The sequence below is a fragment of the Eulemur rufifrons genome, chromosome 2 (genome assembly GCF_041146395.1).
Source record: "Eulemur rufifrons isolate Redbay chromosome 2, OSU_ERuf_1, whole genome shotgun sequence".
In the NCBI taxonomy this organism is placed as follows: Eukaryota; Metazoa; Chordata; class Mammalia; order Primates; family Lemuridae; genus Eulemur; species Eulemur rufifrons.
In genome coordinates, this window is record NC_090984.1 from 71,427,648 (window position 1) to 71,444,399 (window position 16,752).

The 16,752-nt window shown below is 37.1% G+C and overlaps 1 protein-coding gene across 2 annotated transcripts in view; it reads right to left on the minus strand.

Moving 5' to 3' along the window:
- SLC25A21 (solute carrier family 25 member 21) overlaps positions 1 to 16,752 on the minus strand; it is a 454,686-nt gene that overhangs the window by 127,613 nt on the left and 310,321 nt on the right. For both annotated transcript variants that reach the window (XM_069464356.1, XM_069464346.1), the window contains exon 3: positions 3,102 to 3,185. In XM_069464356.1, coding sequence (XP_069320457.1) covers positions 3,102 to 3,185 — 84 coding nt within the window. The remainder of the gene's footprint in view (positions 1 to 3,101; positions 3,186 to 16,752) is intronic.

Consider the following 16,752-nt stretch of genomic DNA (forward strand, 5'->3'; position numbering starts at 1 on the left):
CTTTTGTATTTTTACAAATATTTCCATGTCTAAGACTAGAGCTCTCTGGCTTTTGGCTAACAACATGTACAGATCTAAAGGCATTGCAGGAAGAATGTCAATTTGCTCTAGAAGCAATTACAAACACAGCAAATAAAAAGGCCAATTTTACTATGTAAGGACCACACATACTGTAAGTTTGTTATATTATTTGATATCAAAGCAGAAACATCAAATTATTCCTAAAACACACATGAAATGAAGAGCCTGGCTGCGAAACTCCCACATTCAATTCAGAGATATCTGTTACAATTTACAGAACTTGGCTATGCTAACATTACTGTTTTATAGGAAAGGGGTGCTTTTATTGACTACATAATACACTATGATTTCTTTAACTTTCTTGTCAAAAATCAGATATATTATCAATGCATGGCGCTTAGGCACCACATTGCTAGAGTAATAGCTATAAAAACTTGATCTTTTGTTACTAGGTGACTCAAAATATTTAACCAAAGTCATTATCATAACTTCAGAGAGGGTGGTCTATAGTAAAAATTATCATTTCTGTTTCATTTTGCACCATTATGATGTTGGTGTGATGACTTTCATTCAGTTGTTTATCATATACTTACTGAGTGTCTCTACTCAGTGCCAAACACACGCATCAGGAATACAGAGCTAAATGGGACATGGCCCTTAGGGAAATCTATTCTTGGGATGGGAGAGGGGAGACAGACAGAAAATGAACGTAAAAAATCAGGGCAGTGCATGCTATCTTTTATACAGCATATATAGAAATAAAGAAAGAAGTGGGGAAATAATTCAGCATGTGACAGAGAAAAGATGGTCAGGGAGCATGAAACTTAAGTCACCTTTGAATGAAGAGGGCTAGGTTCTTGAGGAGGATTAGGGGTTAGGTCCTCCAGGAACAGGGAAGAGCATGCAAAAGGCATGAGAGTGTGAGAGACTAGAATACTGCAAAACATTTGCTCTTCTTAGAGAACATCTGTGTATGAAAAATGAGCCTGGAGAAGAGGGAAGGGTCATACCAGGAAGGACTCTACACATCATAACAAGAAGTTTGATGGTGACAAGAACTTTATATGGTGACATATATTTTCACGTATTTCCCAAACACTCTAAAGATAAAATAATTAAAACAATATGATACTGGTATAGAGATAGACAAATTATTTAAACAGGATAGGAAATGGAGAAACAACAGAAAATCTACTTGATGTATATGTAGAAGTTTAATATATGAAAAAGTTACCATTTCCAATTAGTGAATAAAGTGGTGTTTGGACAATTGACTAACCATTTCAAAATGAAATTTTATTCCTATATACCACATCAGGCATTAAAACATTCTCAGATGGATTAAAGATTTAAATATAAAAAAATGCCAGAAGAAAATGTTTATAATCTTGGGGTTAGAGGATGTCTTTTATTTTTAACTGTGATATTATCAGATATCACAATGGAAAAGTTCTGGAAAGTGTAAGACACTATAATTGTAAGACAAATGACAAACTGGGAAAAATGTTTACAATCTACGTAATAGTCAAAGGATTAGTATCTGGAATATGTACTAAGCTCCTACAAATCAATAAAAATATCTAGTCTAAGAGAAATAGGTAAAGGACAAAAACTGGCAATTCATGAAAGAAATGATATCCAATGATATAAAAGTATGCTCAATCCCAGAAACAATCAAAAGAATACAATTAAGACAGTTTTATTTTTCACCTGCCAGATGGTAAACAGGAGATGCATGTCAGTGGCAGATATACCAAATAATGACTTATAATGTCCAGCATTTAAGAGTATTGAAGAAATGGGAACTCTCAAATACTAAAGGTACAAAATTTGTATATATTTTTTTGGAAGGTAATTTGTCAACATCTTTAATGTAAAATGTTCATATCATTTGATCCTGTAAGTCCATAGCTAGCAAACTTATTTTATAGAAATATATTAAAATATATAAATTTTATCAAAACTATGTACATATATAATATATAAATATACAATATATTAAAATACATAAATTTATATAAAGATATATACTCAAAAATGTACAAAGATAGCATAAAAACATTTATTGCACTGTTGTTCATAATACTGAAAATTTGGAAACTACCAAAAGGTCCATAAAAGGAACTAATTTAAATAAAATTGCAGCATATAGATAAATAAATTACTACGCTGTTGTTAAAACGAGTATACTGGCATGGAAAGGTATCCATAATATACGTTTATCTGAAATAAACAATTAGCAGAATAGTGTTTATAGTATAATCTAGCAAGAGAAGTAGTGAACTACAGCAGTTAAGAGTATGGGCCTTAGAGGCCAAGCAGTATTTGAGTCCCAGCTCTCTTACTTACCAGATGGGTGAAAATTACCACCTTCTCTGAGTCTTGGTTTCTTTACCTGTCCAACTGGAATAGATTCTAACAGAACCTACCTCACAGAGTTGTAAGGAGAACTTCTAGTAGATAATAGAGGCTAAACACATACTAATTATTATTACTGCTACATTTTTGAATGATTATTATTTTCAACCAATTTTCTCATAAAACAACCTCTAAAAGCAAATATAATGTTCTTTGGAAAACTATGCTGTATAGAGTATTTAACTGCATCCACACATCAAAGATAGTATTAGCTTATGTAAGCAAAATAGTCTATTTATCTGATCATCTAATAGATCATAAAATTGATGCTTCAATTTTTGATACAGATCTGTTTTACTTACATATTAACAAACTAGAGTGCAAATAAGGAATGCATTTGGACATTATATTTAAGTACCAAAATAAAGAACTGTTAAGTTTAGATAGCCCCAGTTATGAGAACTTTAAAAAGCCTTAATGGCATAGATTAGAAATTGTCCTCTAGTCATCAGACTAATTATTAATATCCTTTTTGCAGTAGTTTCCATTATATGCATATTCCATTTTCAATCATATTGTTAGGAAAAACATAAGAAAGTAGGAAGGTTCCTTTTTAAGTGTTTATCCCTAACAAGACTAGGAAAATAAAATATTAAATTTAAATAGAAATATATAAAATGCCTATATCAACATAGAGTCTGTATACAAAGAACCATACATACCCTTCTGTTCGGAAAATCATTCGAAAGCTATCTCCTAAGCTTTTATAACTGTTTGGATCAGTTGCATATCTCTGAATCTGGAACCTAGGAACAAAAATCAAACAAAAAAAGTGCAAGTTAAGAATTTTGCCAAATGGCTTTTCTCATTTTTCAAAGTCTTAGAAACTCAGATATTTCAGATTAATCTAAAGTATTCTATTCTTTGCTATAGATCTTATTGATTTATTTGCCTTATATAATTTTTACCTTATTTTTTTAGCCTTTAAAATTATATTTCCCTGTATTTATCTATTTATATATTTTCTTAAGCTAGTCAAGCATGGTTGTGAGGGGAGACAATGTTAAACCAGCTTAATAACCCACAACCCTCGAACCAACTGATTTCACTGTGTTTTAATGAAAATTACAGAAAGAGGTTTTCTGGGTCTGCTTTTTAGCCAGGCAGATGTGCCCCGAGGCATTTATACTTCTTTCTTTTGTGAAAAGCATACACAGATGACATAGATTGTTTTAATGTACAATTCAGAAATCTGAAGATGTGTATGAAACAAATCAATAGTTTTACTTTTTATCTTAATTAGTGTTCCTTGATGGTAATTTAATACAAAGGTTAAAAATACAGAGCAGCTAAAACAGCCTAACTCTGAACCTGATTGTGAATTTTGAATTCATTCTGGCAGGCAGGAGCTTGTGCTTGGAGCAAGAGTTAGGGCTGTATGTTGGGGTTGTCTTACTCCACAGTTGACTGCTACCACTTCATGGTGAACAGGGAGTTCAGGCTACCTGGATCTTCACAGAAGCATAGTGCCCTGCATATAGTTGGTGCTCAATAAAAATGGGTCCCATTTTTGAAAGCTAAATTCTTTTTTTCTTCTTTGTGAGTATGATCATGCCTCTCAGAAACCTAACCTTCCAAATGTGGAAGTTTTCAGTACCAGGGTCTTAATTTTTTACTTTGTATTTGCCCTGGGGTTTGTTTCTAAAGAGATTTGTGACAAGTACTCTTTTTTCTCCCATATCCTAGTTGTTCTCCATCCTCTGGTTTCTTCAGTCGGCCTATTCCTTGTATTTTACATTCTTGTCCCAATTCCTGTCCTCTTTTCTGTACTTCCATCCACAGTTTTACCTTATTTTTAAAAGAATTTTTAAAAAACACCTCTGATATTATCTAGTTCAAAATGCCTTTCTCATACTGTTGACTTTATGATATAAACACAACTTCTACTGCTAAGAATAATGCACTTTATAGTTCTAGACCCCAGGGAATTATGCTGAAAACTGACACATCTCACAGAGAAGAGTGAAAATATTGCTTTGATTGAAGCAGTGGGCATATGACCAGAGTAAGCGTACAATAAGACTGAAAAGTAAGGTTGGAGTTACATTTGATTTTGTAAACTGCTAGATATGTTTGTGCAGGAGAATATCTGTTCAGAAATGTGAGAATTTAGTCTTTCAGCAGAGTTCTTGGCACATACAAATCCCTAACTAAATATTTATTGACTGATTGGATGGATTAGAAAGGGAGCATGGCAGGAAGAACAATTAGGAAGCAATGCAATAGGCTGGGTGAGAGATAATGATGCCAGAATATAAACGAAGGCAACAGAAATGTATTGGAAGGGGTGAGCTTGTTGAATGGTCCTTTTCCTCCTTAAATTTTTTTTGATGATATATCCAACGTGTTCTCCTCTTGATCCTCTTCAACCCAGCAAGTAATATTCCACAACCCTGTACCTACTATTGTCTATGTTTAAAATGTCATAAGTATACATCTTCATAGTGGTTTTTTTTTTTTGCTCAAATTTATACCTATGCTGGCATGATCAGTTTTCGAAGGTTAGTTTCTGAACAGGAACTATAAGTCTTAAATTTAAATTGTATGGAGCTTATCAGAAGACCGTGGACCAGTGTGGCTGGATCATTTAAACTGTTTTGGATCCAGAGGTGCATTTGGTGTGTGTATAACCACTGGCCTGGAAGACTCAGTAAGAGGTTCTGTCTAGAATCAAGAACTAGATTTGACGGTCAGGTAGATGCACCATAGTTTAGGTATTTCTGGACTACAGTATGTAGATATTGGATACAAATGAATTAATACTAAATGCAAAATAATACAATGAGACCACTATATATAGGTTTATACAACAAATAACTTTGAAATAAACACAGCAATTTCCAAAATATGACTTCTAGTTCAAATAAGAATCTCCATCTCTGCTTTTGCATATTTGTAACCTATATTCATTGTTGATTATGAAAACATTTTCTTAAGTCTAGTTGGGAAATCCAAAACTCTTTGCTAACTTTTAAGAAAACTTTAAAGAAAATTATTTACAATAGTTTCATATATTATAAAAGTATTACATGAGCATAGATGTTTCTCATAATATCTGTAATAATCTTTCATTAAGTTCATTTATCTCAGTAAATTCCTTTCTAGATGCTTTTCTCCCAAATTACCAAGCATTTTCTTAATGTGTGCCATATGATATAAGATGCTACAGGTTTTACAAAAACCCAGGGTATTACCTCCATTCTCAAGAAGCACAAGAAAGAAATACGAGGAAAAAAATTAACGATATAAGGGAAAATATCCAAAATGTCAAGGAGCATCAGCACTGGGCTGTCCAGGTGTTCATGCGGGGAGCAATTACTGCTCTCTGCGGAGAGTCAGAAAGGGTTTCAGGAAGGATAAGGGATTTTAGCTGGTCCTCGTGGGATTCAGAGAGGCAAAAAGAGCAAACCAAGAGGAAGCATTCCAGGTGGGGAAATGACAGGAACAAAGGCCAGTGAGGGAAAGCTGTCCTTTCTAATAGGGAAGCAAGGACCCTAGTGGCCTGTCCCATGTTTCCTTCAGAAAGATGTTCCAGTACTCTGCTGCACACACTCGGCTGCTCAAGGTGGGTGGAGACCTGAGCTGGTTCGAGGAGGGTATATAGGAGATAAAGCCAAAGTCCAATTTAGAGCATTTCACCTTTTTCTGCTCCTCAGCTGAGTACTTCAGTTACCTCTGTATGGCCACCTCACAGTTGTGTGACCCTGCTTCTAGATGGGTCTGTGAAAGAGTCAGCAGATGGGCCGAAGCAAGCACATCCCAATGCCTAGAAAATCAACCTTAACCCTTCTCTTACTACTGGGGTTAGAGACCTCAGCTTTATCTGACATCTGCATGCTTGGGTAATACCCAGGGGGCAAGCATGAATAGAGAGTACAGTTCTTTCATAAGCAACTAGCTATCTAACCTGCCTGTTGTTAAGTCTAGGCACTTCACTCACTAGCTGCAATTTCCTTCCCTTTTCAGAATCCAACAGATACTATTTCCAATGCATTATTCATTAAGTTAACAGAGTTCTTCAACACTGCTTTGTATTAGGCACAGCACTATTTGGAGGACTACAAAGAAGACCTAGCACTGCCTTTTAGAAGCTTATAGTTAGGTGAAGGAAATGTGCAAATAGATAATTACTACACGCAAGGAAAAAGTTTAGGTATAGTGTTTTGGAGTATCAGATGCTATCCAGTAAATTTTACTGGCACTAAATAAATACACCGGTATCACTCTTACTGGGTATGATCTCCTATCTATGGTGGATTGTGGCTGATAGAAAATAATACTTTCCAGAGACAGTGGAGACAAGAAGGGAAGCAAGAATATCTTTGGACTAAATATCTGTAATTAAACTTTACCACCCATTTTAGAACAGGCAACAAGGACAGTCCACGGAATCTTTGAGGCATGCTTCATTTAGAAGCTGTCTGATGAGCCATGCTGTGTTAATTGCAAACAGGAGCGGCAACATCAAAATAACATTACATGAGCAGAGTCCACAAGCCGTGTTGGATGAGCAATGCAAAAGGATGGGCAAGCATGGTAAATATGAATGCCTTGGTAAAGGCTCCCTACCATTCCTAACTATGCCAGAGCAGCTGGAGGGCCCACTAAACAGGCTAAGGCAAGCACGGTTATCTCTTCTGCTGTGCAAATCACACACAGCATGTCTACACTGAACTTCTCTACACAGAGAAAGTCCATGTGGTATTTAGTTCCACTACACATGACTTATTCGGATCACAGAGTTATCAGTTCTTCTAAGGAATCTGTTTCAAGCTGATATAATTATAGTACATTTTGTTCAATCATGTCGAACAGCAATTTCCGTCTCCCTCTCCACTATGTTTCAGCGACTTAAAAGGTTTCTCTCCTGTACTGAAGTTTTACATCAGCATTTTCCAAGCTGCATTCCGTGCTAAAAAATTCTTTCTGTGCTCAGGGAGACAATTTTCCAGTTACGTAATACAACCCTTTGTAAAATTACAAAGGCAAAGCCACTCTACTCTTGATTATATTTAGAAGAAAAGGCTGGACCTCTCCTTGTCCTAATGAAAGCAGCTTAGACACATCTGGAATCTCCATCTGCGTAACTTCTTTTATTAGAATGAAAACTTGCTGCCAAACTGACAAACCGGACAATGGAACAACACTTGAGAAATATTCAGTGCTTAACATGCGGTCAGAATCAAACACAAGAAGAGAAAGAAGTGCGTCTCAAACCTTAGTCTACACCGCAAAGGGAGTCTCCTGCAGTGCCCGCGAGCACAGAACTGCACACACTTAACAAATGGGAGGGAACAGGCCCTATCATTCACCACTCCATAAATATTAAGCAAGTTACTGTGGTAACCACCAGGGCAAGGAAGGGCCTCTCCAGGTTCACAAACAAATGCACAAGCATATTTTTTATAGTCAAAAAATGTTCTTACTCACTAAAACATTTTTCTCTTAATTTGTCAAAAATCATGACTGCAACATTTCCCACACACTTAAATGTGTGCTCAGTGACATCAAATTTTAAACTAGTCTGTTGCTGATTCTCGGCATAGATATGCCACTTCAGCTTGTCTGAGTACTTCTGAAGGTACGGCCATAAGAACGATATGTCTGTAAGAAATAAAATGGCTTAAAAGTCTTCAGACAAGGGTGTTTAAAATCTCAAATTTAGGGAATGCCTTTATTTCCAAAGTAATTTTACATCTATCACCTTCTTTTTAAAAAATACTGATGGGATCCAGCCTGGGGAGTGGAAGCTTCAGGAATATAGATAAATAAATATATAAGTATAAAATATATGTACATACATATGTAGATAATTTATATATTCATATTTTTATATGAATATGCAGCAACTGAATTGCAAAAGGTTGTATTGGGGTTGGTGAAAGGATTTGTCCTGAAGCTACATTTGCACAGCACACACTCTGCTTTTTGGTTAGATCATATAATTATTTGGGGTGCTTTGGGGGAGGGAACTGATGGAGATTTGGGGAGAAAAAACTTTCCTATGCCCTACCTTTGGCACTGCCACTAATCTTAAGTAAATTAGGAGATAGGTGAAGTTTACTTCTGGCTTCATCTCCAGATCGTTTCCTAATTTGATAGTGTTCTTGTGCCCTCTCTTACCTTCCCCCATTCAACCTGCTCTCAGAAATGCATTCACATCAATCATTTATCCTCGTGACTTGTACTTTGATGTGCTGTCTGTCAAAATGTGTCCTCTGTTAAAGGAATCTCAGCTATCATAAAGGAGGTAGGAAGATTTGGTTTTGTTTAAGGTGGGAAGGCAGGGGACCCTTCACCAAAGACAGCCGTAAGTATCACTTTTTTTCCCCCTTCAGTGGCATTTTATGCCACAATGCACTACGCTACACCATAATTCCACCTTTGTGTCAAAGGAGGTGAGGCATTTTAAGGAACTGAGACACAGACTGAGAGCCACCAGTTATAATTCCAGTGTTGCCACTGATTCATAGTGTAAACTGGAGAGATTTATAATTTAATCCCTCTCTGCCTTTGTCGTCAGCAGTAAAATGGGACAGCAGACAATGGAAGACGATTTAATTTTGGAGGGAGAACAACACACAGACTTAATATTTGAGTTTGTTATCCACAAGGGAGAATAGACTTATCCTTTTGTATCCTTTTGAATTTGAACAGTCCCCAAATTCCATATTTTATAGGAGTGGGAGACTGCTAATAAAAGTTGTATACTGATAATAAGTGGTGATGAATCTAATGAAACTCCCTGCAGAGATCTTTGTGAATGTGCTAAGAACAAAGATTATTAGTAATTGCCAGAATATTACACGTGCTCCTTCATAAACACTTAAGAAGCCCACTAATGAATCAGACATTAACAGACTAAAGGTTTGCAATTACAGAACACATTAAAAGGATAACTGTAGGAAGATTAAATAAAGATTTTAATTCACTGCAATTAGCCTTTCTTACCGAAATTAGATGTTGCTTCTATAGAAAATGTTTGCTTTCTTACTAGTTAGTTGAGCATGGCCAAAGTCAGACCAAACACGCAAAGACATGTCTGAGGTTTTGAAATTTAGGTGTGCACACCTACCTCACCAACTTTGGGAAGAGGCCCTAGAAAGTACACCTTTAGAATGTTTATTTCCATTCCAAACCTAGTATGCTTATTTCCCATGTTCTGAAAAATCACCTTCCGAGAGAAGAAATACTATCTTCCTCCAGAAGATGACCACTGGGGCCTATGCATTTGTCATCCCTGCAGAAAGACCACATCAGATGGTCAGGTGATTAGGCTGCTGGTTTTGAAGATCAGTTTCCTTTAGCAAGTGCTGGGGGGAAAGGTTTCCTTCTAGCATTTCTCTATATCCATAGCTTTACTGTTCTAATTTGAACTACCTGGTGAATGTAAATGGTAACTTTAAAAATAAAAGTTAGTTATGGGTATTTTGTTTTACTTCAGATTAAATATAGTAATAATCCACATAACATTGCCTGAGCACTGATTGAACTCAAGAGGCCTCTAATCATGTTGGAAGGGTGTGGTTTATAGTTATAGACACAGATTTCTGTCTCAGCATTTACTGAGCTCCTTGTCTGCACAAGGGACAAGGTTAGGAGTTTTTGGGACCCAAAGATGAATGACCCTCAGGTCCTGCCCTCTAGAAGGGAACAAATAATTGGGGAGGGGGGGCAAGGATGTGTTAGTAATTAACTGTAAAATAAGGTAAAATACTAGTGTTAAATAGAGATTCTAGGAACTTGGCTCACCTGTGATTTAAGAATTGCGTTGGCTTGCTTGCTGGGTTCGTGGTCTAGGCCTGGCATCCATTAGCACTCTAAAATAATGCTAACAAGTCCACCAGGGAAGTGGAGTTTGGCTCTGCCCAAGCAGCGATCACTGACTGAAGTTCAAAACCTGTACTCATACATATTTGGCTGCTTATCAAATTATTTTAAAAATTCAGGGAAAGAAAGATATTTTTCCTGATTGTTGCTTAGTCCTTTCTCTAGGAGAGTCTCTTTGTAAAAGAAATAGAAACCTATACCTGGAAAAAGTTAATATGTCCTTTGCCTGTTTAAAGTCTGTATGTCTTACTAGGTGTAGGTGGGCTGGGCTATGCTTTGACTTCGCATTTATGATATTGTAAAGGAGACCAATAAATTTCTCTATGTTATTATAAAACAGTTTATAATTTGAAGAAATACGTAACCTGGAGTGCTCAGTCAGCCCAGATAATTACTACAGATAAGGTAACAACATCTTGGCAAGGCTACAAAGCCAAGGGAAATCTTCTGTGCCATGTAATTTTGAACACGTTTTTTAATAGAGCCTCAAAAATATCTCTCTGAAATATCAGATCAACCCAGATAGCCTGAATATACTTTAAGTAATTTCCTGTGATCCTAGACACATCTAATTGCAGTTTCTTTTACAAGCCAAGGAGATTTAAAGACTGATATTATATGAACGTACATTTTACAATTCACGCTTTTACAGTACACTTAAATACCCTACAAATGGTTCATCGTTTTGCCAATCACACATTTTTTTGCAATAAACATTACATTACATGTCCCTCATTGGTGTGGTGAAATAGATCTAGTTTTGTAATCTTTCACAATTATAAGACATACAGTGTTTCTATTATTTGGAATCTATGTAAAATTTGGCATTGCAAAATGAATTGTGATAAGAGAGTTTATTCTATCATTTGGCACAAGTTCTTCCAGTTGTTTATATTACTTATGGGATAATAACTAACTATACTGACAATATAACTCTAAAATTTATTTTAATGACAATATGCTAGTTAACAAGTCAGAGGCAAATGATCATTAGAGATTACAACCTAAATCTAATAATGTTCAACCACAAGTAATAAAATAGGCTAATTAACATAGCTGTATAATTAAAATGCTCCAAGCATAAACTGGTCTCAATTAAACAAAAGCTCGACTAGCATGACTTTCAATTATTTTGCTTTGTAAAATACATGTCACATCATAAAACTATGCTGAATATGAGATTATAGTGCTGCCACTCTCTGAATATACGTATGTGTGTAAACATATGTTTAATTAAACTTCATATTTAATGCCAACAAATGACCTAATGCCCACACCTACCTACATTGTCCCAAGTGTGCTGACCTAAAGTGGCCATTACAGTGGTTAGTTAGCATGAAACCAACTTGTATTTGGGAAATGAGGGAAGGATGGATCAAAGATTGGAAATAAAACCCATTATCAAGATAATGAGAATAGAGAGTGTTACATCAACTTCAGCAATCATACTAAAGTTCTATAGCCATGACAAGTATAGTTTTTTCACATTACCCAGATAATTACAGTTTTCAAAAATTTGACACCCCCTCCCCAACAAAACGTTAACCATACTCTTTCTCTCTCTGATCCTCCCTACCTACCTCCTTGGGTCCACAAGTTTTCCAGCATTCACCAATAGCATCTATTGCCTAGTGACAGAGAAGCACACAACAGCATCCTCCCTGCTGAATCTCAGCTCATTGCTCAGGATGAGACTGATGTTCTTGGTTTCTAGTCTCCATAAAAGATTTCCAGAACAGGGAATTCAAATGTAGTTAAATCTTCCAGAACCTTCTTACTGGCTCTGGGAGCTGAGCCACTTCTCAGAAACTAATTATGTACTACAGAACATGAGCCAGGGTCCAGTGAGGGAGCACGTCAGAAAACATAGAGTCTCTGCAGACCTAATATACATTCCATTTTAGTTTAACTGATCAAATGTGCCTATTGTGTGGTTGGTTTATTGAGCACTGATAAGGATGCTTTTCAATCATATCAAAGAAAGAGAGATTAAAAGAGTGGGTGGTTTCTTTGTATTCATAAGCATAAATGCTTATGCTAGAAAGAAATGTGGGGAATGGAGATAATAAGCTTGGCAAATAAGGAAGAAAAATATGCTTATGCATAGCATAGTTGAGGAAAATTTCACGGAAAGTTCTTATTTTTATATCAAGATTGACCTCATATGTTACCAAGATTTGAATCAGTTGCTATCAGTTCAACATGAGGATACAGTTTTCAAAAGCATTTCAAAGATGATTAGGACTCCAAATGACAAAGAGATGGTAATCATACTGTTTACTTGTATATCATTTTCAACCCTGAGAGCAATCTTACATATAAAATCTCTTCTTAGTGTGTCCCCTAGTTTCACAGTTTCCCTCTATTTGTAGGGTTAAAATTGCTTGGAAAATTAAAAAAAAAAAGAAGTGCCACCTTGGAGGTAGAATGGCATCAGGCTAGAGGAAGCAGGTTTCCCCAGAGCATTTCAGATGTACTATACTATAAATTCTTCTCTAGTTCAGTGAGTGACCAGTAAAAGTGCTTCTCTGAACCCAAGCCTTTTTCATTAGTAAAAAGAAAATTACTTGCACATCACCCAATTGACATTGAAGTTTACCTCAGGAACTCTAAAAAATCAGCTGTCAATTAACTGTGCTGGAGGGAGCCAGCCGTCCAAGATGCTGTGTTCATTTAATTTGACCCCTCACTGTTGGGCTGTAGACTCTGAATGGAGAGAGATCTCCTCATGTGGGAGAAGTGATGGACGTCTTTGTAGGGGGTTTTAGATGCAGTTCCATTTCATGAGCAAAAGACATCGTGTAATATTTCTATATTTATCTAGCATCTATTCCATGGGGCCTATTTATTTCCAAGCGTTTTAAGTGCCTACTGTATGCCTGGGGAACATTGTCAAGACCAATATCAAATAAAGAGTTCTATGATTTCTCTCTCCCTCTCTCATTATCTCTCTCTCCCTCTCTTTCTCTCAACTAAATGCTTTTAATAATGAATATTCCATTATGTCATGAACTCACACTCAAAAGAGCCCCAGTGGAAGGGTGCGGTTTCAACATTATCATCAAATAACATGTTAAAAATAATTAAAAATCCCTTAAAACACTGGCAAGAGAAGAGATGCATGAATTAATCCCACCCAGGTGTAGGCCCAACTTGTCCACAGAACTTGTACAAGAAACTATGCTTCGGTAATTAACAAATGTTTAATAAAAGACAACTAATATTTTTGGCAGCATTATAGGCGGGTGTTTCAGTGTGTTGCAAAACACTACAAGACAGTTCAAGTCATTTAATTTTATAAAATGCTGACCTTACTCTGCCCCTTTTACATAAATGTAACTTTGCATTTTAAAACCTAATTACCTTTAAAAAATAACTCTCTGTTCTGCAAATTAAGATCTAGATAATTGGGCATCACGGGAAACCTAGGATTCCTAAAATACTAAAAACTAAACAAAGACATGCATTTAAAATGGGACCCAAATGAGAAACCTACTGTGAGTATGTAAGGATTAAATCTCCTCCTTCAAACTTCTGCTGGGGTGAGTTCCTGTTGTGTCCAATGAAACTCCCTCACTCTCATTCAACTAATCATCCTGAAATCAAAGTAGGAAGATTAGAGTTAAACGTTTAAGTCTCTCCTTTCATAAGTAACACCTTGTTATTGAGTACGAAAGAGCAAAATATGTTCTCAAACAGTGAAATTTATAGATAACTAACCTTCACCGAGTGCCTACTCTGTACCGGGCACCTAGGTGTTAAGCTCTGCTTAACTAAGACCCCACCATTTTTATAAAAGTTTACATTACAGTAGGTGACAAAAACATTAATAAGAGGAAAGTCTTCTCAAATTTATGCTATTCTTGCTTTCCTCCTTGAATAGCACACAGAGGACCCAACGTAGCATTTTCAGGGTCAGTGGGGACCTTTGGAATGGGAACTACCCTCCTGTGCTTTTACACAGTGATCTCTTCTGGCTTAGAAAGGCTTGGGCAGCCCAGTCCCTATGCTAATGGCCTTATGGTGCTTTTCTGTTTTTTTGTGTTCTTTGTATAGTTTTGTGCTATTTTTTTCCTTTTTCCTATGCAGTAGTTCTCACTTCTTATACCTCAGTGAGTGTGTCTCTAAGCCACTCTTCCTTCTCCCCACTCATCCTCCAACTCTTTCTCTCCTGCATTCCTCCTATGTGCTTTAATTCACCACTCAAAATCAGCAGTGGGCTTGGAACCAGAGAATCCAGCTTGATCACGGCTCTTAGTGAGGGCCTGAGGGGTCATGCTATGAGTCAAGTCCATGAGCACAGTGTCTGAACTTTACAACATCTATTTTGGCTCTTCAGAGACCAGTTTTGCATGTGTTCTCTTTCTCAGTTCTGTGCCAGTGAGTTGAGGTTCTGAGATAACTGGTGTCTGGCTGAGTTGGAACATTCCTTGAGAATGAGCCATCCTGAGAGGAGGGGAGAGCCAGCCGGCCTCTGTTTTCCTGCAGTATTCTCTCCCCATAGGCTCCGGTGGTCACATTCAGGTGCAGCACCTCAAGGTGGCACAGGCTCTCCTTCTTGTGGGACGATGGCTGTGCTGCTATGTGTTCCTGTCCCTTCTAGATTCCCCAAATCCAAGGGCTTAATAAAGTGTCCCTTGGCCCCTGGAAGCTGAATAAGACCTAATTCATAACTTTAATGAGGATGAAGATGGTGACACAAAGAACAGCTGATGCCAGCCTTAACAAGGCCTTCTTCATTCTGTTCCCCTACTTGTTTTGTGGATTCTGTTTCTGTTTGTTTCTTCAAATAAAATGCCCTTCCATGGTTTGGGGGGTTTGTTTTCTACTTCTGCATTATGGACTGTGTGGTAAGTGTCTGTTATTTAGATTCTCATCTTAGATGTATGTGGAGTTTGACAATTTGACAACAGTATGGAAATGTCTGTTGAAAAACCTATATATTTTCAGAATTCAGACCAAATCTTGTGGTTTTTCTGTTGGCTCTGGTGGCATTTCACCATCCCTTTTGGTGGGAGAAAAGAGAAAGAGAAAAAAAAAAAAAACCACCACAAAGGATTCTGCTTCCCAGTACAAATGCGTTTGGAACTGCTAAGCCCACTCTTACTCATGTGTGTTAGGTCAAATTCTGGCAGAAATCATGGAACAGCTGCAATTCCATACTTTGAAATCTCAAAAAAAATATCTTGATACACTTTATAGGACAGTTGGCAGGTATTTCCTCTTTTAAAAAATTCTCTTGAAGGTGGACAGCTTTTGAAATAAAATGAGGGAAGAAATGAGTATTTTCAATGGTGAAGTCAGTACATTCACAACTTTAAATATGGAGTGCCAAGAGAACCTCATGCAATGAAGATTGGCTCAATAAATATTTTAAGTAGTATTACTTGTGTTAGGTGGAGTTTCAGCTAACTATCAAGAGAATTAAAAAGCTATGAAAACAACATATTGTACACAATAAATATAAACAATTTTTATTTGTCAACTTAAATACATAATGTTTTAAAAAGCTATACAGTTTCTCAAAGTGTTTTTATGACTTAAGAAAAAGTTCACCACAGATAAACAAATATTCAGTTGAAAATACCACTCTTTTAGACTCTAATAAAATACAGGGAAAAAAATTTAAATCCCAGATTTAAACATTCTGGAAATTTGAGGGCAGAGCAGATGACTTCTCTGTTACATTGCATCACCTTTTCCTACGTGAGCATGGCATTGTGCTTTCGTCAGGGCTTTGATGGCCAGGGCTGGCATGTCTCAAGGTGACTCGCATGAGCAGGCAGGGAGGAGGTTATTACAGAGACCATGTGTGGCAAGGAGGTATAGTGAGGTCTTCTGGAAACTGGGCCTATGACATGGGAATCCTCAGGGACAACAGCAGAAGTGAGCAGCTGTCCACTAAACCTCCTGCCCCCTTCTTTGTCTTGTGAAGTTGATACAAGGAAACATCTACCCTGTCAGATATTACATCCCAGCTCCCTGTGCATCCGGGTGTAGTTCATGTGATTAGCTCTTTCCAATAGAATAAAAGCAGAAGTGATGTGTGTCACTTCCCGACTGAGGCTTTTAAGGAGTGGCATTTCATTCTCTTTCCATTTCGCCTGTAAGATACGTCTCACATCAAGACTGTATCACCTGCATGACGGAAGCAGAGGACTCCAAAACCCTAGCAGGTGCAGAGTCACAGGATGGAGGGAGCCTAGATCTCTAAATCACACACTGAGGGAAACTTCCTGCTATCCAGGAACACCTGCATCAGACAAGTGTATGCGTGGCTATACTTCTGCAGGGGGAATCGCTGACATTTAGGAGTTTATTTGTTGCTGCACTAGGTTTGCCTTGACTGACAGGAAGATTGACATTGTGTTGTGTCTCTCCCTGTCTACATGTTCTCTTCAAGACTGGTTCCTCCTGGTGCCCCAGCTTCCTGCTCTCTCACAGCACTGGCTTTGATAGGCCAGTGCTAGTGCTGGTGTAGCA